General features: G+C 41.9%; 1 protein-coding gene across 3 annotated transcripts; it reads left to right on the top strand.

Annotated features, from left to right (window-relative positions):
- Positions 1 to 1,305: 1,305 nt before the first annotated feature.
- Positions 1,306 to 13,048, top strand: arsh (arylsulfatase H). Of its 3 annotated transcripts, XM_053439360.1 has the most exons (12): positions 1,375 to 1,391; positions 1,850 to 1,916; positions 3,487 to 3,642; positions 3,830 to 3,951; positions 4,785 to 4,907; positions 7,465 to 7,667; positions 8,755 to 8,975; positions 9,200 to 9,336; positions 9,980 to 10,117; positions 10,217 to 10,376; positions 11,410 to 11,531; positions 12,096 to 13,048. In XM_053439360.1, coding segments are annotated over exons 2-12 (1,773 nt in total). In that variant the 5' UTR covers positions 1,375 to 1,391; positions 1,850 to 1,914; the 3' UTR covers positions 12,485 to 13,048. The 3 variants fall into 3 exon arrangements, with proteins under 3 accessions (XP_053295334.1, XP_053295335.1, XP_053295336.1); XM_053439359.1 differs by lacking the exon at positions 1,850 to 1,916 and having other exon boundaries at positions 1,306 to 1,391; XM_053439361.1 differs by lacking the exon at positions 1,375 to 1,391 and having other exon boundaries at positions 1,885 to 1,960.
- The last annotated feature ends 9,654 nt before the right edge of the window (positions 13,049 to 22,702 follow it).

A 22,702-nucleotide genomic window follows, 5' to 3' on the forward strand; every position in this document is an offset into this window, starting at 1 on the left:
TGAGACTTGAACTGAAATGCTTGATATGTGAAGTATTTATAGAAGCAAACTGCACAGCTTGGAGATTTGCGGATGATTTATGGTGACACTCCAACCGAGGCTCTCAGAAGAAAAATATGTGAACCTGCTTGTTTTTTTTTTCTTCTGGCGGGGCCAGTCCTTTCCTTTTTTCTCCATGAGTTTTTTCATGTCTGATCAAAATGGTCCGATATGAGAAAGACAGCTCCTCTGTGGTTAAGGTTCTCATGAAGCGCTCTGTATGTATCGCATGGCTTCAAAGAGTACCACAACAAACACAATGTGAATCAGTGGTTTGGACGGCATTAATGAGCAATTCAATATATGGAAGATCTGATGTAAATCACTTCCTGAAGTCACTGGTGACACCAGAGAAAGTAAATCATTCAATGTGTTGTTGGAGAGGAGGTAATTTAACATGAGGAAATAGGGATTGGTGATTAGTCAAATAATTGTTTTCATATGAGTAGATTTTCATAACTATCACAACAAATGTGACATTATTTCCTGATTGTAAGTTGTCATTCTAAACTCCTTTGATTGACAACAAAACATTTTACAAATCTGAGGTTAATCTAAGAATTATATAAATAGATATGGGATTTAGGATTAATTTATATAATAAGATAAGATTAGCCTGTATTGGACCCACTATTAGGAACTTTTCAGTGTTATAGCAGATAGAAGCAGTGACATAAAAAATCCATAAAGGTAATAGGCTAAATAATTAAAAATATATAATGAGTAAAACTATATTTCACATATATCGATACATTATCAACTTTTCTTTTCATCATATTGTGATAATTATTGTTTCCTCACCCAGCCATATACTTACAGCACGGTCCTTATATTCTATAAAATGTATGTATGTAAAGTCATCATCATCAACACCCAAATCTGGATATTCTTCCTTAGCTCTTCACAGCACCATTGTGCTGGATTTCGTGTCAGCTAGTGGTGAGGTTGCAAATGGCCACCAACTGACAACTCGCTTCCCTCACCCTAACTTTCTAGGTGTGGAGAAGAAACTACAGGTTCCCAAAGACATAAATGATCCAGTATTGATAGAAACATGGTGGTGCAGCCCCCGGAAGAGGACCTTATCTTGAGTTGCGCAAAGTTATTGCGCAAAAATTAAAATAAGAATGTTCAGTTTCTGCCAATAGATCTTAAAAATAAATCCTACACACTGAACTTGTAATCACCCATAATGTAAATGTGACTAAAAAAGCTGAATGCGCACTTAGTCCATACATTACGGTGTCTGTGTTGGTCACACTCTCAGGGGGCGGGGCCAGTGGACTCATCCGGGCAGCAGACGAGTGACATTTGTGTAGTTTTATGAATCGGAAGCTCTGTGCAGGGATGAGGTGAGTGCACACGGTTTCCTGTCGATTTTTATAAGAACTCACGAGAGTATATTCTCCCGAATGAGCAGGAAATAAAAAATGAGACCTGAATGGAAAAGAGGCTGATCCACGTGATGCTGCCTGTTTTGTTTTTCCTGAAAAAGCAGCATTGGCGTGCAGCGCTTTTGAATTGTGTAGGTTTGTCAGTGCGTGTGCGTGTGTATATTTGGACCATAGACTGTCTATAGATTTGGACAGTCAGTGTGTCCCAGCGCTCAGAGACAACATGCACCAGAGGGTTTTTAGGAGATCAGATAAAGTCCACACTGGATCTTGGACTCCATGTTTGCAATGTGTTTACTCCTCTTCAGCCTAAAGTCCTGATTCAATTGGACACATGCACATCAGACTCGTGCACGAATCATAGGCTCGTGCCACGTTGAACAGGATCCGTTTTCTTTCTGTTTGCATGACACGAGGCGCTGTCAGCTGAGAGGAAGAAGTAAAACAACAAAGCTTTGAAAGAGGAAGCAGTTCAGACTACATGTGAGCAGAGAACACGCAGTTTTATACACTAAGCAAACTTTAAGGTACTGTGCAGGGATTTAAAAAATCTGGTTACAGTAATCATTTATCACCCTTTTATTATGTGTAGCTTTATTATCCTGTGGGTCCTTCAACATTTTCTGTACAATATTGAAACTAAGGTATGATCAAGCTAAACCTTTATTTATTCATTTATCTTCCTATTTACTTATTCATTTTTTTTCACCCCCTTATTTATCTGGTTTGTTATTTAGGTTGTTGAACCTTCTGATATGTGATGCAATGGAATATAGATTGTTATTGTGTGTAGTTGTACTCTGAGTCTTGAGTCTTGACCAGGTTTGGATCCAAACCTCAACTTTTCCAGTCTTCTTGACCAATCAAGGAGCTCACAGTAAAAGTCACATTCACAAATTCATACTATTCATTCCTGTCCCAATCAATAACACACTGCCAGCACAGTCGTCAGGGGCAATTTAGAGGTTTAGTGTCTTGGCCAAGGACACTTCAGCACGCAGACTGTAGAGCCAGGGATCAAACCACCAACCCTGTGGTTAGTGGACGCCCTAAGCCACGGCACATACTTATACTATATATACCTCACAACAATACTGAGGTCTCAATAAAAGTTTATAGGTAAAAAATCTAATATTGTAATGCAGTACAACATGTCTGTGATGTATCTGCTAGAGCTGCACTGAGTGTGGTGAATTCAGAAGCCCTCTGTATTTCTATGGAGAGGTTGTCCTCTGCTCATATTCCTCATGTAGCTGTCAGGGGGTTTGGAGCTCGGATGTGAAATACATTTTCATATTTTTCAAATATTCATGCACTATACTCGGTTAAGCCCGGGCAGGACATAGCATGTGGATGCGATTGGCAGGTGATGGTTTGCATAGCAAAAAATAAGCAATTCAGAATATTTCGCCCAGTGAGGTTTCTAATGAGCTTTGTGAAGGATATTGCGTCCCATAAATAAAAGAGGACTCGACTGGTTTTGAAATGTGTTTCCATTTTTCATCACACTGTCCCTTTTCCAAGTTATGTTCTTTTGAGATTTCCAGGGACCTTGGGATTTAGACGGAATATTAAATCATAGATATGAGATTCACATTTAAATGGATATCAGTTTTAGAATCAGGAGGGCGACTGGGGAAGTGGGGAAATTGCGTCATCTGAAAGAAGAAGATGGCAATCAGGCCGAAATTCATTTAGTGAAGCGAAGGACAAAATAACTTGTTTTCATGAAAGGAAATGTCTCCTTCAGACCAAACGCAAAATGGAGGGTCAAGAATAGATGGCCTGTCTGTATATTATGAACCAGAGTTCAGTCAATCATCGTGTTTGAAACGTTTATTGCAGCAGTAGATTATAGTTTGAATGTTCAAGCTCTATCCCCCAGATATGATTACGATGGGTAGTGATGAGCAAATCTCTTTAACTTGCTAGTGGAGCCTACAGGTGGATGATGGAGTGGTGGAGTTTACTACATTATTTCAGTTCTAGGTGGCTTATTTACATTTCTTTTAAATCGAATTAGATTAAGAATGTGTCAATCCTTTGCCTCAAGGTCCTGCCTGGTGGTGCCTCTTCTTCTCCCCCTGCTCCTGGCTGCAGGAAGTGATGTCACAGGGGAGGAGGCGAACAGGAAGCCCAACTTTGTCCTGATAATGGCGGATGACCTGGGTATCGGGGATGTTGGGTGCTACGGTAACGATACCATCAGGTAAATACTAACAAATGTCTTCATTTTTTTATTTGTCCTCATCACTATTTGTTTATTAGATCAGATATATTTCAATATCACGCTGATCAGAAAATTGCCTTTATTTCTTGATATATATATATATACACATATATTCTGTTCTATCTTATTAGTTGATCTGTTTGTCACACTGACTCTCTCCCTGTAGGACCCCCAACATCGACAGGCTGGCGTCTGACGGGGTGAGGCTGACTCAGCACATTTCAGCTGCTCCTCTCTGCACGCCGAGTCGGGCCGCTTTCATGACAGGGCGTTATCCTCTCCGCTCGGGTAAGATAAGATCAGATAAGATAAGATAAGATAAAACTTTATTGATCCATACTTGAGAAATTCAGTTGTTACAGCAACAGACGAATCAAAGTGAGGTAGACAAAAGAATACAAATATAACAAAAGGCAATAGATAAAGATAAAACATTTAATTAAAAAAAGCAGACTTTGTACATATTATGCACCTTTCACTGTAGAAGTGGTTTGAGTTGAATTGAGTAAAGTGCAGTAGCACAGGATGATTTGCACAAGCAAGTAAAAAACTGTTTGTTCATAAGTATAAGGAGATCCTGTGATGTGCAGAGGACACTGATGTGCAAAATTACATTTTCCATTAGAAATAGTGACATAAGAGAAACCAGAGCAGTATTTTATTCCGGATGCGGTTATAGAGTCGGACAGCAGTGGGAATGAGGGACCTTGAGCTGTGGGTGCAGCAGTCTGCTGTTGAAAGAGCTGCTCAGGGCCCCCACTGGGTCATGTCGGGGATGAGAGGTGTTGTCCTTGATGGAATTCAGCTTCGCCAACATCCTCCTCTCAGCCACTTCCTCTGTGGGATCCAGAAGGCAGTCTAAGACCAAGCTGGCTCTCCTAACCAGTTTATTGAGTCTTTTCCTGTCCCTCTCCAGACATGGCGTAGAACTCTGCAGAAGCCACCACAGCATCTTAAAAAGTCCTTAATAGTGTCCGGCCCACTCCAATGGACCTCAGCTGCTAAAACTCTGTTTAGCCAGTGTGACCAGATCCACCCTGGTCGTGCTTGTACAGCGATATGTGTGTGGTAGGATCCATATTGGTTTATTCATTATTTTATTTTGTGTTTGTGTTGAGTAGGATTGGGCAGCATAGGCCGTGCAGAGGTGCTGCTGTTCCTTGGAGGTTCGGGGGGGCTTCCACCGAGTGAGACCACCTTTGCTAAGAGGCTGCAGCAACAAGGATACAACACTGGCCTTGTGGGTGAGACAATGTAATCTATGCATTTATTCACAGAGCCTGAATGTAGAACTTCCTCTGAAGCTGCACCAGGCAAGAAAGAACAGGCGATTTTAGCTCAGTGTATATATATATACACACACACACACAACATAGTGTGTGGGTCTGTCTGTGCCTGACTGTTGTTGGTCCTCTGCTGCTGTGTGTTTTAGAAAGGCTGAGAAAAAAAATATTGCACATAAGGAAGCAATTAGAGTTGATCATTTTCACACTTTACAAGCATTGGCAGTGCACAGAACACATATGGTTTTACATACACTGATTTGTGCACCAAGACAACACATTTCACTTGGCTCTCTGCGGGAACACTTTAAATGTAATCGGATATATGTAACCCTTCGCCACAGCAAACCTGACTTTCTTTTCACAGAAAAATGTATTGTTTTATAACTGTTGTGTTTTGATTTTGTTCACACCCCAAAGCAGAGACTGATACAGGTTAGTATAGGTAATTAAAGAGTTTATTGCTCAACAAAAAGGCAACGCAGTGGAGGCAGAGAGCCGGCTGGCTGGTAGAATCCCAGGGATCACACGAGTGCTGATTAGTGGAAGAAAGAAAAATAACTCTGCACTGAAGGCACAATGGAGGCGAACAGCAAGGCACACAGGTTGACCTCTTAACGCAGAAAAAACACTGGTAAGGTTCTTCGAAAAAAACAGGAACACCGAAGATTCCCATTGAACACACGCAGAGCAACTAAATGATCTGGCAGAGCAGTGGAGTGAAGACCAGGCTTTTATGGGCGGGTTGATGAGCTGAGTGGAAGCAGGTTTGCCCTGTCTGCTGCAGGAGACACTGCACGCCCCCTGCCACACACATGCCCTGCAGGAGAAAAAACACAAAGGGGAAAGAGAGAGAGAACACACAAAAACAAAACAACAAAAATAAAGACAACACAGAATCATCACAATTACGTTGCTTTCTTACGGCCGTCAGATTTAATTCAATGAACTGTAAATGCAGTATGATTTAGATAATGCCAACTTCTTCCAGTATGTGTGTTTAAAAGTCTTAAACTTGAGGGTGAAGAAGGAGTAGGGTAAGATAGATTTTCACAACTGCTTCCATAACACAATCGCGTCATTCAGGTTAGGTTATATTAATGATTATATCGTTTTTATTATAGGATATGTAGCTGCAGCAGTAACAGTCTTACGGATATTGAGCTACATTAAGATACGAGTCATGTGCTTTGTCTGCTGTTACTAACAATATAAAATTCAGTTCCTGACCAATGATCATGACTATGCACCTTGATGATTTCTTGAGTGTAGCTGTTTCATTTTAATATAAAATGAATCCTACTGACCGTTGGTGAACCTGCCAGGCTGGGGGCAACACAAACTGTGGCTTTTTCTGTCACTGGGTTTTTGTGTGTATATGCCTGTATGGCACAGTTTCCGTTAGTTGCCAGAGAGGTCCATAGGACATCAGTGTTGATGCGAGGGGGAAAAAAGGGAGGGAAGTGGGTGTAGCCCCAAGAGCCCCAGGGGGCTACAGGAAACCTCGAGATGTATAACGAAAGCTATGTGAAATGAAAGCTATGTGAAATGTAAGCAGGCAGTTGAAGACCCACAGCTAAATATTCATGTAGGCTAAGGGTGTGTGCAGACTCACTTTTTTCTCATCTAACAACACGTTTTTTTACACGAAAACCTTTAGTAGGTGTCCAATCACTGGGGAAAAAAAGCAGCGGCTGTGGACATAAGTCAACAAGCCAGATAGTGAAGGAGCCTGAGTCACTGACGATGCAAGTACTGCAAAGGGAAATTGCAAATTACATGGAGCAAAACTATCCATCAGGTCTTAAAAGGTTGATTAACTGGTCATACTGGCCAATATAGATGCACATCTTTCAGTAAATAATAACCATCGAAATATTCAGCCAAGCCATGCAATGGATAGTATTTTATCTTTGAAAAAAATGTATCCAAGGAAATGATCCAGTTTGATTTGGATAAATGCAGCTGAGAACTTGAATGGCTCTCAGTAGAGCGCATACCTCCGCCTAGCCCTAGGCCCAACAGTCCCCTTAAATTCAATCAGGCTACACCCAATTTCACACTCTCACAAACATCAGTTCCCCAAATGTGCCTGATGTTCTCATTTAAAATGAATAATGAATTATTCCCTCAAAAACAGTGACAATGTTAAATTAAAGAAATTAAAAAAGAATCCCTCTAAAGTCGGATTGGGTCGCTCTTCTGCGACCCAAACCACATCCCTGCACCAAGTTTGGTTGAAAACCGCTCAGTTGTTTTTGTGTAATCTTGCTCACAAACAAACAGACAAATCAAACAACAACAACAAACAGACAGGAGTGCAAACATAAGCTCCTTGGTGATCCAGGGGGATCAATTATTCATTTATGTTAAATCCCACAGTGGGGCAACATTAAACAAGCAAAGGCAGCATAACGATGGGGTCTTTTTAATGGAAAAAATAAATGGGATCTCTGTTTGAAACGTGCCAGTGTCATTGCCTTAAGCAAATGTGTAAAATGCGCTTGCGTCCCTACAGGTAAGTGGCACTTGGGTGTGAACTGTGAGCACAGAGGGGATCACTGTCACCACCCGAACCAGCACGGCTTCAGCTACTTCTATGGCCTGCCGTTCACCCTGTTCAATGACTGCATGCCCGGAGAGGGGACCAATATCCTGGGAGACCTTCAGGACGCACTGCAACAAATGGCCGCTATTCTGGGAGTTGGACTTTTCACACTGGTAGGCATGTTTTGTTTCCTTTCCTTCAAAATAATCACATAAAGTGCGATGTGAAATGAGAAAAAAAGGAACCAGCCATAAAGCAAAATGTGCCAGATGAAGAGGGAGAAATCAGAAGACAAAGAGTTGCTATGCTGTTCCCCCCCCAAAAAAGCAAAGAAACCAATGTGTAAACACTTAGACACACGAGCCACAGGGCTGGAAAAAAAAAAAAAGATTGGGAACAGAAGTTGTGATTGTGAAGCTCACAGCTCACACTAGCCAGAAGCCTCTTTCAGGGAAAAAAAGCAAAGCGATGTCGAAGCTGAAGTTTGGTGAGGACCTGGCGATGCTGAGTAAGACAAATAGGAGCCAGCTGTGCCGCAGGTAGAGCAAGAGAGAGAGAGAGAGCCTGAAACAAACATCAGCATTTGTTCTACGGGGGAACATTAAATGAATAGAACATAAAGAACCGCAACAATTCAGAGTAGGAGACAGAAATCTATAAAACTCTTTTCAGATCTAAATTTACTGCAGTGTTTGTATGAACAAAGGACACAATGTACTACTTGTTTCACTTGGTGGGAATGAGTACCGACTGTGGGAATGGTGTATGATACCATCTAGTGGTGACATTGTGGAGTTGCAACAGCATCCAGCTCCAGTAAGTGGCATGCTATATGAACAGTGCAATACAGTGAAACAGCCCTGCAGTAAATGGTTAGAATGCATATATGATTTATATATAATATCTATAAATTTAGAATCCAATATTGGTCTCAGGCTGTTGTACGCACACACTCAGTCTGGTCTTCATGATCTCAGGGGATATTACAGTATATTTAATTTAATTTCCTCCAGACTGTTTCAGTCAGTTTAGGCAGATCTTATCACAGTGATTTATATTCTGTTAAATTTGGTTTTAATTAGTTATTTGAAGCTATAAAAAAAGGCTGAAAGTCTAGTAGTAACTTCACTGAATGAAAATGGCATGACCATCCATTCAATTAGTGTGTAAGATTCACAAATTGCAGGCAGTTACAGATTCATATGTGGTTGTATATCGTGCGACAGGGTTTTCATTTTATACTTGTGGGTGTCATTTCAGGTGTGTGTCCGTGTGTGCGGCCTCCTGGAACTCCGCCTGTGGCTCCTGGTTGCACTTTTCTCATTAAGTATCTTAGCAACTGCTGTGTGGTATGTGCCATTTAAACTCATGGCCACCTGGAACTGCATCGTTATGAGGAACCAAGATGTCGTGGATCAGCCAATGACACTGGAGACGCTGCCCCAGAGGCTGCTGGGAGAAGCACAAAACTTTATAAGGAGGTGGGAATGAGTATTTCTTAAAAAATGGCAACACAATTATGAAGTACTCTGGATAGTTTAAGTTTGCTATACCAGCCGTTTCAGATTTGTACATACTGTAACTGTGGTTTAATTAGTGTTTGACTACATTTGAATGTGACTTAAAATGAACTGCAGTTTTGACTTAAGATTTGCAACGACCCTCATACCTAATGAGTTGCTCACATTGATGTCGTCCCCTACAGGAATAGTGATGGTCCATTCCTCCTCTTCTTCTCATTGGTCCATGTCCACACACCACTCTTCAACACCCCTGCCTTTGCTGGCAAGAGCCGCCATGGTCGCTATGGTGACAATGTAGAAGAAATGGACTGGCTCATCGGTGAGTTAGGACTGTGACGGAAAAGGTTTAAAGGTCCAGTGTTTGGGAATTAGTGCCATCTAGTGATGAAGTTGCAGATTGCAGCCGGTTATGTTTCCCCTTACATCTACCTTTTGAAGTAAGGGGACCTGCAGTGGCAATCATGTAAAGTAAGAGCACAAAAGTTCAATGTGTGATTTGTCCATTCTGGGCTGCTGTAAAACATGGCGGGTCAATATTGTGGGCTCCTCGGAAGGACATCTCATTCTTAGTTCCACAGGATTCTGACTAACACCAAGAAAACTCAATTATAAATATTATATGTGTTTCTACCAATAGATCCAACTAAATCCTACACACCTGACCTTTAGAACTGGCATGAATTACTAAATATTATAAAGTGGCCTATAGTGGTAGGTGAGAGTAGTTTACTGTTACACCGGAAACTATGTGGAAAACATTTCACATGTCTTCATCAGTAGGGCTCAGATGTTCTGTTTCAACTGTTCTCTGCCTCATCTGATTTCTCTGTAGCGACGTTTCCACACCAAGACCAGAATTATAATTGAGTTTAAACTCACATCATGTCTTACTTAACCAAATGTCTCTATTACAATATATTTTAAATGCTGCATATTGTCTATATTTGTAATATATTTGCTAGGTCAGTTGACGGAGACGGTGGACTCCCTCGGTCTAGCCAACGATACTCTGATGTACTTTACATCAGACCACGGAGGGCACGTTGAGGACGCCGATTCGAGGGTTGGCCAGAAAGGAGGATGGAACAGTATCTATAAAGGTAGATGATGTTTCTGTGGTATATTGAATCTACAACATATGTTTTTTTTATGCATTAATTGCAAACATTTTTGGGGGTTGTTTCATTTCTCACCTTCAGGTGGAAAGGCCATGGGGGGCTGGGAAGGGGGGATAAGAGTCCCTGGTATTTTCCGCTGGCCTGGCAGACTGGCAGCTGGGAGAGTAGTAGATGAACCCACCAGCCTTATGGACCTGTACCCGACTCTGAAGTATTTAGCAGAGGACACACAACCAGACGGGTACAACCACAGTCTATGTTTCAAAGTCCTGTTTTATTCCCCTGGGTTTTTTTTGTTTGTTTTATCGAGGCTGTAAAGCTCCTGTTAAGTAATTGATAAATACAATGGTAGAACAAGCCATGATACAGGGTTACAAACACGGGGGAGAACAGAATATACAATTACTCTAAACTTGAACATGATGATTCTAGTGTTTTGGTGCCAGATGATTACAGTGTGTAACCAGAACTACCTCATTACCTGTAAACAACCATGTCTATTTGTTTTGGTTAAGGCGGCTGTGTGGACAATAATTTAGCAAGTAGGTGGCGTAAAGAAAGGAGATGACTGTAAATATGAAAATAAACATATGCTCTTGTTGCTTGTGTAATTAAAGGTTAAATATACAATATTTATCGCCACTAAATGTCCCACTAGAGCAGTATTTACCTAGCATATTTTCCATTTAAGGAGAAGAAAAGCCCGTCCTATATGCTTCTCCAACGTAGAAACGCCAGAGCAAAGTGACTAGGCTGATCTTTTTCTTTGTGAGAGTCCCTTTTATAGCTGATCCAAATTTCTTTATATAGAAAATAGTAATGTTCCTCGTTTCTTATAATATATCTAGACTGTGGTGGCCTGCCTTTTTCTAATTTATGCTGCCATATTTTCATAATGAAAATCTTTTTTTTTTAAATGTGTCTCATATAAATATGAGACATCTCTAACTTGGTGTTTTGATCGGTTAATGCATTGTAAAGCTTTGTTCAGTTCTTTGCCACGTGCTTGTGCTATCGTGTGTGTATATAGCTTTTAACTTTACAAAGGACTAATCTCAATATAAAATTATTATAATATCTCAAACCTAGAAATGCTTTTCATATTACTTCTGTTCTATCTAAAGTTCTGTGTGAAGGTGAGGAAAGTTTGATATTTAATGTTTCATTATAGAGCACAAGGTCAAAAGTCTAGTATCTCATCTGCATGTAGCACCTTGCCTCGTCAAACCTTCACTTCTGCCCTCTATGTCTTTTTATTACACCTTGCTCTCCAGACATTTGGATGGCCATAACCTCATGCCTCTGTTGGAGGGGAGAGTGAAGCGATCGGAGCATGAATTCATGTTCCACTACTGCGGCATCTATCTCCACGCGGTTCGCTGGCATCCACCCGGCAGTGAGTTCACACACACACAGACATGTTCCACATCATAGTATTTATTCTGCATATCAGGCCACCTGCCATGACTTTAGCTTTGAAACAGAAAACAAATTGTTCTGTAGCTTTAAACATTCTCAAGACAATCCATTTAGATAAAGACAAGCCCCATGCCCCCACGAATTTATGCGGATCATTTCCAAAATTGAAATGGGTTCTTCATTTTGTCAGGCTTCAACCCTCCACATATTTTTTAATGCATATTGGTTCAGTAGTTTTTGCTGAAACACAGACAACCAAACGAACAAACTAAAATGAAAACATAATTTCCCTTGGTTTAGGTAAACACTCTTTGCTCTGTTCAATATCATGCAATGTTTAGTTTGTCAGGAATACTGCTCCCCTCCTATTCCTTAGTTCAGTAAATGTTTCTCTTATAAGATGACCTTCCTCTCTTGGAACATATTTAGAGCAACATACAAGTCGGAACCAGTTCTCTCAGCTCAGTCATACTAAGGATGTCCATGTGCTTTATTGTGTCTTTGCACACTGTGCTCTGAACTAATGTGTTCTCTGTCGCAGGTGACTCGGTCTACAAGCTGCACTTTTTCACTCCTAACTTTTCTCCCCCGGGAGCCGGCGGGTGCTACGAAGCTAAGATCTGTCAGTGTTACGGAGACTACGTTACGCACCACGATCCACCGCTGGTGTACGACATTTTCCACGACCCCTCAGAGTCCCGCCCACTGACCCCTGACTCTGAGCCGCGATACACAGAAGTCCTCGAGCAGACTGCCAGAGCTGTGGAAAGACATAACAGTAGCCTCACAAGCAAGCAGGTAAATGACACTCATTCGACTTCTGTTCAAAGCCAGATGACCTGGGATAAGATTCTGTGGCGACCCTGGCTTCAGCCGTGCTGCGGGACGTTTCCATTCTGTGGCTGCAAAGAGGAGGCGCCGCATGTATGAGAAAACCCCAGTCTCCAGCTGCTTGGGCTTGGTGAAGCTCTTCCTCCTCCAATCTGCAGCAGTTTTCACTTTTTTTTAAAACTGGGGCTGAGATGCTTCAGGGTGCGTTCAGGTGCTATCACTGTCACAGGTGTTCAAAGAAGGTGACTTTTTTTTGTTGTTGTCCTACCAATCCCTTTTTGGGGATTTCCACCAGACGCTCATTGCACAAAGACGCTTTATTTCATCTTAAATTTAGAATGATTGTACAATGTCATTAATTCAAATTAAAGCAGCTGTCATATTGTTTAGTAAATCTAAGCACAGATTTAAGGTTGAATCTTAATTTAAATTTAAATTAAACAAATACTACTGAAACTTATAACCATTTAAATTAAGATAAAACAATATTGTCAGTGGAACATAACTATATTCAGTGCCTTATAACACTGTGCATTCTCAGCACAGTCGAAAATACACCCAAAAATACATGAAGGGGAATTCTGTTGTTTGCATTAGTTTTTTTACAGAGAAGAATGTCAACAGTGAAATTAATATTATAATAAAGAGCTTGTTTTCCTTGTTTTTCATTTCCTGTACTTTTATTAATTGTTTATATATTTATGGAGTTTGAATGTTCTCCCTGTGTTTGTGTGGGTTCTCTCAGTGCACTCCGGATCAGGATGAAGGATACACGGTGTAGATAACGGATGGATGAATGAAATAAGTCGCATGAGGACGAGCCAGTCATCAAGAAGGTGAAGTTAGAGTGTGAGCCAGTAGGGGGCAGAGTCAGACTGCACTGTGGGGGAGTCCTGTCCTGTCCCTGTCAGGTGTTGTGCGGTGTCATTTTGCCTTAATATCAGTGCGATGCATATTTTCAGTGCAAATATAATCAAAATTATCAGTATGCAACATTTTGGTATTGCTGTAGCATTTTATAAAATTACATCAATAGTGATAAACTAGTATTACTAGTGATCAGAAGACTAAGTCACTGTTATCAATCTTTGGTGTTTTTTTCCTTTTGTCCTTAGTTCTCCATCAGTCCTGTCCTGGCCATCCGTCTTTCTTTCTCCTCCTCCTCCTTATCATCTACGTCATTTTGGTGACATAATAATTTCGTCTCACAAAATGAATTCTCCTCTTACGTCGGCTGGATGTTGGCCAGCAGCCGTGCCCTCCCCTCGCTGCAAGGACGGATCTTAAAAAATAATAGACTTCATAAACCGTGTTCACGTCTCCTTCATATGTGTCATCAGCAGCAGCACTAACACTGTCCCCCCCCTCAGCAGTGTCTGCTTGTCAAAAGCATCAAAGTGTGCGACAGTGGCGGGCTGTAATTGCTCTCCATCCTTCCCTCCTCTCTATGCTGCCTCTTCCTCCATCTCCTCAAACTGCGCTCTTCATCTCCTCTTCCTTTTTGTCCTCCCCACCCCCCCGTCGGGAAAAAACTCCACTCGCATCTGCAAGTGAGGAGGCAAATTTCAACATCATCATCGTCTCTGTAATCGTTGCCATCCCGGTCGTAGTGTTTACTCCTCTCCCTCCAGCAGAGGCCCGTACATCAAGCCCTCAGCAAGTTCATTACACCAGCCACTCCATTATATCTCCACCAGTAAATCATGCAGTCGACCATACATAACGACATTTGGCTGTACATCAGAGTTAATGATGGCTGGTGGGGTAGAACGTGGCTGGCTGTACATCATGTCACACGCACACGTAACCATGTGCGCAGAGGACCACGTAGAAATGCGCATGTGTGCACGCACACAGGATTCTGTACACGTGTGCACATTGTATATCATGTTGTTCTGAACAGATCAGTGGTTTTCTGTAAAGGTCACTGTTCCAGGAGACGCCATAAAGCATTTTTATAACCTTCTCTTTGAGACACATTAACACACCCAACTTGAAGAAATGGGAAACTGGCAGGGTGGCTTAAACATACTCAGAATAGCTCCCCTGCATGGAGCCTATCACACACACAAACAGTAATATCCGAGGGGCTGTTGTTTCTTGTGCCTCGTTGGATGATGCTAAGAATAGAGCTCATTACAGTCCAGAGAACATGTTGAAAATGAACACCGTCAACCACCTGTGGCAAAATGTATTTGTTGGGGAAAGTATTTCTAATGAGCTTTTTACTCCCTTTCAAATTAGCTGACAATTGTTTGTTGTGTGGACCGAATTAGAAAATCAGAATACATGTCCAAATGTTTTTCCTGAAAGACGCTATCTGTCATTTTAAGATTTGTCTCACTTCAGGGGCCACATCCTCCGAAGGACCCAGTCTATCCAGCCAGTGTTTGCTGCATCCTCCAATGGCAGCATTGACCGCCTTGACTGAACCAAAGGAGACAAATATACGGACGAAAATGTTCTCCAGTTGGTTGAAAACAATGACAAGATGGTTTTAAACTTGTCCACTGTTAGCATCAGATCATAGCTGACAGTAAGTTAGCTGTTTTGGGGTTGGGTAACTGTGGGAAGGAAAGAAGAGGTAAATCTATATATTTGAAAACCGAGTCCCTGGCCAGTTGGTAGCCATATTATTGTTCTGTTCAGCCGAGGTTTAGTTTAAACCACAATTGACCTCCGTGGTAAAGCTGTCACGTACCATTAGAATCTACAGCCCATGCCCAACGCAGCGTGCACTCTCTTTTCCCTCCGATATCAGTTTATGTCTTTTATTACTTCCTCAAAATTAAAGCTTACATTAGCTGCAGTGGTTTGAAAGGCCCGGGGGCCACAGGACCACGGTGCTAAATAAAACATGCCCAGCAGTGCCTTCAAAAGTTGACGCATTAGTGAGAAAAAATGAGGTGGAACCAATACATTCCACATCTCACCGCTACTAAATTCTCCAACTTTCTTCAGTAAATAGTCCAAAGAACCGATGTTACTCAATCTGTCAACGCTGACCATCTGCTAGTGCAGTATCCTGCTCACTGTCTTGATGTATGGAGGCTACATAAGGAGAACAGAAATAGCAGAAAATCTCTGTGGTTTGTCCGCCTCCGGCTGATCTGTTCCGTTCTGCTCAGCCGTGGTCTCACCTACCGCAATAGACCGCTGTGGCAAAGAAGTGATTACACACCATTACAAGCGTGTTACATTAGGAAGCATGGAAAATGTGTGTGATGGAGAGAGAGAACGAGAGAGAGAGAGGGAGAGAGAGAGGGAGCAGGCAAGCGAGAGTCCGTGTCAGGTTTGTCAATGAATGAGGCTTTCAGAGCTGCTATTAGAGCACATTCAATCTGCATTTTCAGTTTGTGTCTTTATGTGTAAGGAGGCAGTGCAAAGAAGAGTAGGAGGCATTTGCATATGTAGCAGTGTGCTATTTTATATCATAAACGTCAGTGCAGCAGAGGCGGATTTTCATGCTCACGAGTGTGTGTGTGAGCGTGTGTGTGTGTGTGTGTGTGTGTGCATGTGCGTGTGACTTTTCAGCAGCACTGGGCAGAATTGTTACCGTGTGAGATAGGCTCCAGGGGATGAGATGCTGTCTCTGCTGGGGAACTTTTTACTGCACAAGCACGCAAACATGCACATGCACATGCGCACAAACACACACACACACTCACACACTGACTCTAAGCCTTTCCCAATCTCTGCATGTCATTACTCTGTCCTTGTATCTAAATGTAGATCTTTTTCTAATCCCAGAGACCTGCAGGGTAATGGTACTGTACCAGATCATGTTGGGGTTTTGTGTATGTTTTTGTGTATTGCGGTACAGTGTCTGTCTGTGGTTTGAGTATGTGTTGTGTTGCGTGCCATATGGTCAAAATTACCCCTCACAGGGGACAAGGCTCCAAGCAGGGAACAAGGCATTTGGACTGGGTGTGTCAAAACACACACACACACACACACAGACAAACTTCTGTACACACTACAAGTTGCAAAAGCACACACACACTTGCCCTCCACACACATTTAGTCACTAATGCACACCACAAAAAAACGCTTTGAGTCATTAATATGCCAATGCTAACACTCTCACACACACATACACACACACACACACACACACACACAAACGAACACACACAACTGACACACTACCCCCTGCAAGCTTTAACATACAACCCCAGTTTGGTGAAAGGAAGTGTTTAGGGAGGTGGGGTTTGATGAGGAACAGATAGCTAAATAGGCTAATGGGACAATTGTAGTCCTATACACACACACACATGCAAACACACACACACTGTGCTTCACCTCTCTTCCTGTCCTTATGCCTCTTAACTGACAGAGTTTGGCTCGGGCGCTCTCATCTGTTTTTCTGTTTAGCGTTCCACAGCAACAGCTCTCAGATTTTTTTGCCTGTTTATGTTGTTGCAGAGGCCGCTTGGACTCAGGGGCAAAAAAAAAAGAAAAGAGCAACTTCAGCAAAATGCTTGATTACTCCCAGTAAGTAGAACGCCTCGAAGGGGGCGTGTGTAATTTAGGAGATTTACAGGTTTTTAATGTGGCAACGCACTCCCTGATCTGACACCTGGAACCAACGTCTACACACATGCACACACAAACATACACATACGCACTTACACATATGGAATCACTCTGTTTCAGCTCTTGACCTTATCGCGGCACTGTGATGTCGGTCAACTGAGTGAAACGGTTTCCTGAAAACTACATGTATGGTATGCATATGTTAACGCGTCCTACTCATCCAGATTTTTAGTCTTTGCATTTAATTGTCTTGGAGTTCCTTTTGGCTGAGGCAAATTATTCAGTTTAGTTTGAAATGAGTCAAGTTGAGATGATTGGTTGATCTCCCATGATCACTGAGTACCATCATTATATCTTTATTTTTAGGCATAACATAAAAGCACAAAAAAACTCACGACCTAGCATTGATCAACCCCTTTGCTGTATAAGTCTGATGTAAAATAAATTCATGCTTAAAATGCATTTTTCTACTCTCACCACATTTCCCAGCTGAAAATATGTAGGATAACTCCATAAAGTCATTAACTCATTGTGAATAAGATTATTTTAAGTTAGATTCACTGAAGTAAGCAATTAACAATCTTTATTTATGACATTTAATAAACAGGTCAACATCACTGCGGCAGAAGGAAAAAGAAAGCCTTAGCATTTCAAAGACATCTAATGCATAATGCTTTTATTGCAAAATGCTTTATTTAGTATATTTTAAGAAACACAACACTATTCTTTATATGCTTAATGTTAAATTTGGTGCCTGTACTATCTAAACACAACTGAAACGAGTTTTAAACATTTATAGTATAACCTATGACCCACATATTCCTTCTATAATTCATCATGATATGATATAAGCAGAGCAGAGGAAAAAGGATGCCGAGGAAAAATAAATATTGGAAAAATGGTGTGTTGGTAAGAAAGGGTGCAAATAGGCGAGGGTCATGGCAACGGGAGAAGTGTTTGAGGTGTGACCAACAAGATACAGATTGGAAGATGATATATTGAACAAAAGCCGTTTTTAGACGAAAAATAGAACATTTATTCTCAAAGAACAAGACCAGCAATCACTGTTTGCCATGAGAGATTGACAAAAGATGAACAAGTAAGAAAGGAACAGAGAAAAACACTCATAGTGTAATGATTGGGAGAATAAATCCAGGGAAACAGGCTGAAGGAGGGATGAGAGAAAGAAAATAATGATGAGACATCGATCAGAAACTTAAGGATCTCACTCTAGGGAAGGAGGATGGAAAAAGTCTAGATTGAAAGTGCGGTGCCGGCAGGGAGAAGGAGGTGTTTTTGGTGAGAAGGACTGAGAGAGGTGTTTTCAAACGAAGAGAAAAGTGGTCCTGTCCCACAAAAATCAAAAACAAGGCAGAGAGAGCAGAAAAAAAACAACGAAATAAGGGTGAGGAGAGAAGTGCGCCTCATATTAAAACAATATAAAATACATTATACAAAAAGCCATATATATAAAATGTCTGGCGAGTAAAATGAGATCTTGACATTAAGCCTACAATCTCATTTCAGAAAGACGTGTGAAAGGAAGAACTTGACATTGACCTTGACCTTGTTGAAGGTGTTTGTTAGTCGAAGCAATAGCTCAGAGCTAAAGCCCTTAAAATGCTTGTGTGGCAGAATGGGAGCAAATTCCTGCATCCATGCTCCAAAACCAGAAGGTCCTCCCTGGAGGCTTCAGTATATTCATGCAAATGGTTTTGGAATAATAATTTCAGAAAAACACTATGTATTATTTGGGTGTCAATTATCAAACGTCAAGGGAAAACAAAAAGGACAGAGAGGGGGTTGGATGTTTGGAGTGGGACATGTCAAGGAGAATGAGAGATGACACAAAAGATAGAAGGAGAGGCAGCAGGTTTTGAGAGATGGCTGAGGACGGGGAGAAGTGTTTGTCATCACTGGAGAGATATGAAGAGGGGATTAAAATGAACTGAGGAATGAGATTGAGAGAGTCAGAGAGAAGCAGAGTGGAGAAGGCACATGGAGCGAGATGGAGGGGGGTTCACGGGGCATAATAATGACAAAATGACAAGAGGATGATCGAAGCATGGGTCATGTTTACCCACAGGATAGGGAGAGGGAGAGAGATGGGGAGGACTCGGCAGGCGACGCAGGCGACAGCAGACTGAAGGGTCGCTCTGTTTACGGACAGACTGAGGTGTATTGATGTGCGGAGGGGGGAGGGAGATAAAGACGGACAGCTCAGGACGGAGAGAGGGCCTCTGGTGCTGGGAGGAGAGAGGGAGGATGGAGGAAAGGAGGGACAGAAATGTGGAGAGGGAGAGCAGGGCAGTCATGGAGGGGAGAGATGGAGGGAGGACAGGAAAGAGAGAGAAAAGCTGAAATCCTGTGAGGATATAGAATCCACTGCACAGCGGCAGATCTTTGATGTTTGGGACAAAAAGGGATGAGGGATTCAGTGTGAGGCTAAATATTCTTCTTCTTTTTTTTTGTTTTTACTGAGGGAGTCAGTGGGGAGTTAGATCGAGGGACATGAGTGATTTATCTGTGTGTTAGAAGAGAGAGGTACAGACAGAGGGAGTCAGAGGAGACTCTGTCCTATGGACTATCTATAAAGATGGACAACGCCACTCCACTGCCCTCTGTTGTACAGAAATCAGGCCAAAATAACGGGTGCCACCATCTTGCACTCTGCTTGTGGAGGACAGCAATACCAAGGTCCCGCCAACATGTGCTTGACCGTTCACGGGTCGATCTCAGATGTCAACGTTTACTGCATTATCATAGCATCAAATAACTAATAACAGCAGGAAAGTGAAAACTTGAACATTCATTAAAATGAAAAAACAACAACTCAAAACCATCTATTTGACATGTACTTTGACTTTTTTTGGGCCACATGTCCCATCTGCTAACAAGATCATATAACTCTACATTCAGGGAGCTGTGAAAAAACTGATTTTAAGGTTTGGCTGAGGTGTGTAGATTGAACAAATCAATAACACTTGGCTAAAAATATTCAAACCCATACACATTTCATGATGCAGGACTGAAGTGTGCGGCCGCCTGACAAACCAAGTTTATGAGAAAAATGTGTCTAACTGAGAGGCTGCTCACTAAAATTTACAAGAGCATCCTTGGAGCTCAAGACACAATAAACAATAGCGGTCAAGCTGACTTTGGTCAATGTCCACCATTAATTTTGACCTAAAAAGAACAATGAAATTATATAAAAGGCTTAAGGCCGGTGAGCATCTCGCAGGTGTGTTGCCAGGAGAGAAGAGCCAGTCACGAGGCTCCTCTCCAACAGAGCATGGCCTCGGCGGAATCCTCACACAGACTGGACCAAGACGACTCTGATCACATGAGAGGAAAAATATATCAGACACCATAAAAATACTCAGAGTGCACTGTGACGTTATGTGGCATCGAACAGACAGTGTGAAACGTGCATGGCCAAAAAATCCAGAAGCTGTCTGGGATACCGGGGAACTCAGAGAACACGGTGTGTCAGTTCTGGCAACAACAAGACATGGAGATGAATGGGACATTTCCTGCAGCCGTGCGGTCTATATGGGGACACAAGCACCAAGTATAAATAAAATACCAAGAATTTAACACAATCTGAGACCAAAACAAAATTCTGCACTTGAAGATAAAACCTGCATGTACCTCTCGGTCGATGGTTTCTACCGATTACACTCGATAGATGATATCTTATCTTATACTATATATTCTTTAAACATACAATATGTCACTTGGGCCACTAGGGACCTCACAATCAAAACAATAACAAAATACTTATTTAAAGGTTTCATGTTATACTGTGTGGGGGAGTAATATGTTAATGATTCATCATACTTTGTGAATTATTCTACGAAAATTGTAAACCCTGCTCAACATACTTTGGTCGAACTGTATTTCATTTTTTTCCCCATGATAATAAAGCTGATTCTGATTTTAAGGGGAGAAATTTATATATGGGTGGGTGGAGCAACGTGTCTCACGATGGAGATAATGCTGACTCACCCCGCTGGGAGGAATCGGTGGTAATGAGCAAGGGTGAGGAGGAGAAAGAAACGGGGAATGGAGAGATACACGGAGTCGAGAAATGAGAGAAAGAGAGGAGCAGAATAGAGGGAGGAAGGGAGGGGCGGCAGTGAGGTCATACTTTAGCTGTCATTAAACAGATGTAGGTCATCTCGCTCTCCGCAGATGATTTAGGCTTCGAGCACACCTGTTTCTTACTGATAATGACAACACATTGGAATGTGTGTGTGTGTGTGTGTGTGTGTGTGTGTGTGTGTGTCTGTGTCTGTGTGTGTGTGTGTGTGTGTGTGTGTGTGTGTGTGTGTGTGTGTGTGTATTCGTTTTTGTTACCTCTTTAGGACCTTCCCCAGCATAAACACAGACCTTGTCTGGACCAATAGACCTCATGGGGACCAAAGCCTGGTCCTAATGAGGCAAGATATAATTCCTGAGGTCCTGCTTAAGATTAATGCTAAGATGTGAATTGTGGTTAGGTTAGGGTTAGGCATGATAGGTCTCGGTTATGGATAAGGATTTGGTTAAGCTGTCCACAATGAATGGAAGTCAATGCAAAGTCCAAACAATGAGAGCTGTGTCAATGTGTGTGTGTGTGTGTGAATGTGTGTATGTTTCATAAAGCTACTAAGGAGATGGTGTGGGACTGAATGAAGACAATAAAATCAACAATGGCCTCACTGTAGAGTTCCCTGCAAACAATTTTAGCAGCAGTGAGCTTCACAGAGCGACTCAGACAAAGACATATTGGGTCGCTGCTTTGTTTAACTGTCCTGCGCCCAGAAAAACTTCATTGGTACTAAGTAGTTTTCCTGGGCTTGTATTCCAGAAGTCATTCAAGCATTAGCTTCACTTCGGTGTGTCACCCTCTTGGACCTGCATAGCCCTGCGTACACCAGACTTCTGTCCGAGCCAGTTCAACTGGGCGCTGTGCTAACTGCATTAACTTCACAGAGCAATAGGCTTAAGTGACCTCATCCATGTTGAATCGCAACACACTCTTGAAACTGGGATACCCTTGGCGATGCCTCTTCGAAAATAACGGCAGCATGAAGGGTGGTGTCGCTGTGATCTGTCAACTTCGTTCAAGCCAGCTAAACGTCATGAGGGTGGAGTATGGCGATGGTGCTCATTCGTTTAGCTGGAAGGGACGACCTGGAAGGCAGTGAACTCACACAGAGGAATACAAAAGCTTCTTGCAATCAGAAAGCAACAATCAGTTCTTAACATACCAACACATATTTAACTTTTAATGGCTTCATGGTTAATCGTACAGGTATGGGATGTTCAGAAATCTGGCATTTACACACCACACAGTTTTGGACAGTAAAATTCCACCTATCTCTGTGTTTTTCAAGTGGCCTCGAAAAAAGAGGGATGATAGAGCTGCATTGCTAATTCTGTATGATTTATCATGAAATGGTATCAGCTGTCAGAACTTTTTATTTGTCACCTTGTAAAAAGTCACCTCCGAAGTTACACATTGGTGTTGAATTTTAAATAGATTGTTTTCCTCTCTGCACACAGTACTGCTAACTCCAGGGCACTTTCCCACCTGCCTTGTTTGTTCTGGACTTTTCAGCTTAGTACGAAACAAAATAACAGATGTGAAAGGGGCCTCGGACCATGGTCCAGACAAATGGACCAAACTTTTGTTAGAAGAAAAGAGTTTCATGGGAATCATGGTTTGGTTTGTTTGCGTGGTAACATTTTTTTTTGGACAGTTTGGACTTTTGGACCAACTGCAGGAAGTTGAGA

This window comes from Pleuronectes platessa, chromosome 14, assembly GCF_947347685.1.
Source record: "Pleuronectes platessa chromosome 14, fPlePla1.1, whole genome shotgun sequence".
In the NCBI taxonomy this organism is placed as follows: Eukaryota; Metazoa; Chordata; class Actinopteri; order Pleuronectiformes; family Pleuronectidae; genus Pleuronectes; species Pleuronectes platessa.

Bases quoted from the DNA above. Each gene is read 5' to 3' on its own strand.
- arsh (XM_053439359.1), top strand. From the start codon at position 1,363: ATGAATCGGAAGCTCTGTGCAGGGATGAG. The intron at 1,392-3,486 runs GTGAGTGCACAC...CTTTGCCTCAAG, and splicing joins AAGCTCTGTGCAGGGATGAG to GTCCTGCCTGGTGGTGCCTC. The intron at 8,976-9,199 runs GTGGGAATGAGT...CGTCCCCTACAG, and splicing joins GCACAAAACTTTATAAGGAG to GAATAGTGATGGTCCATTCC.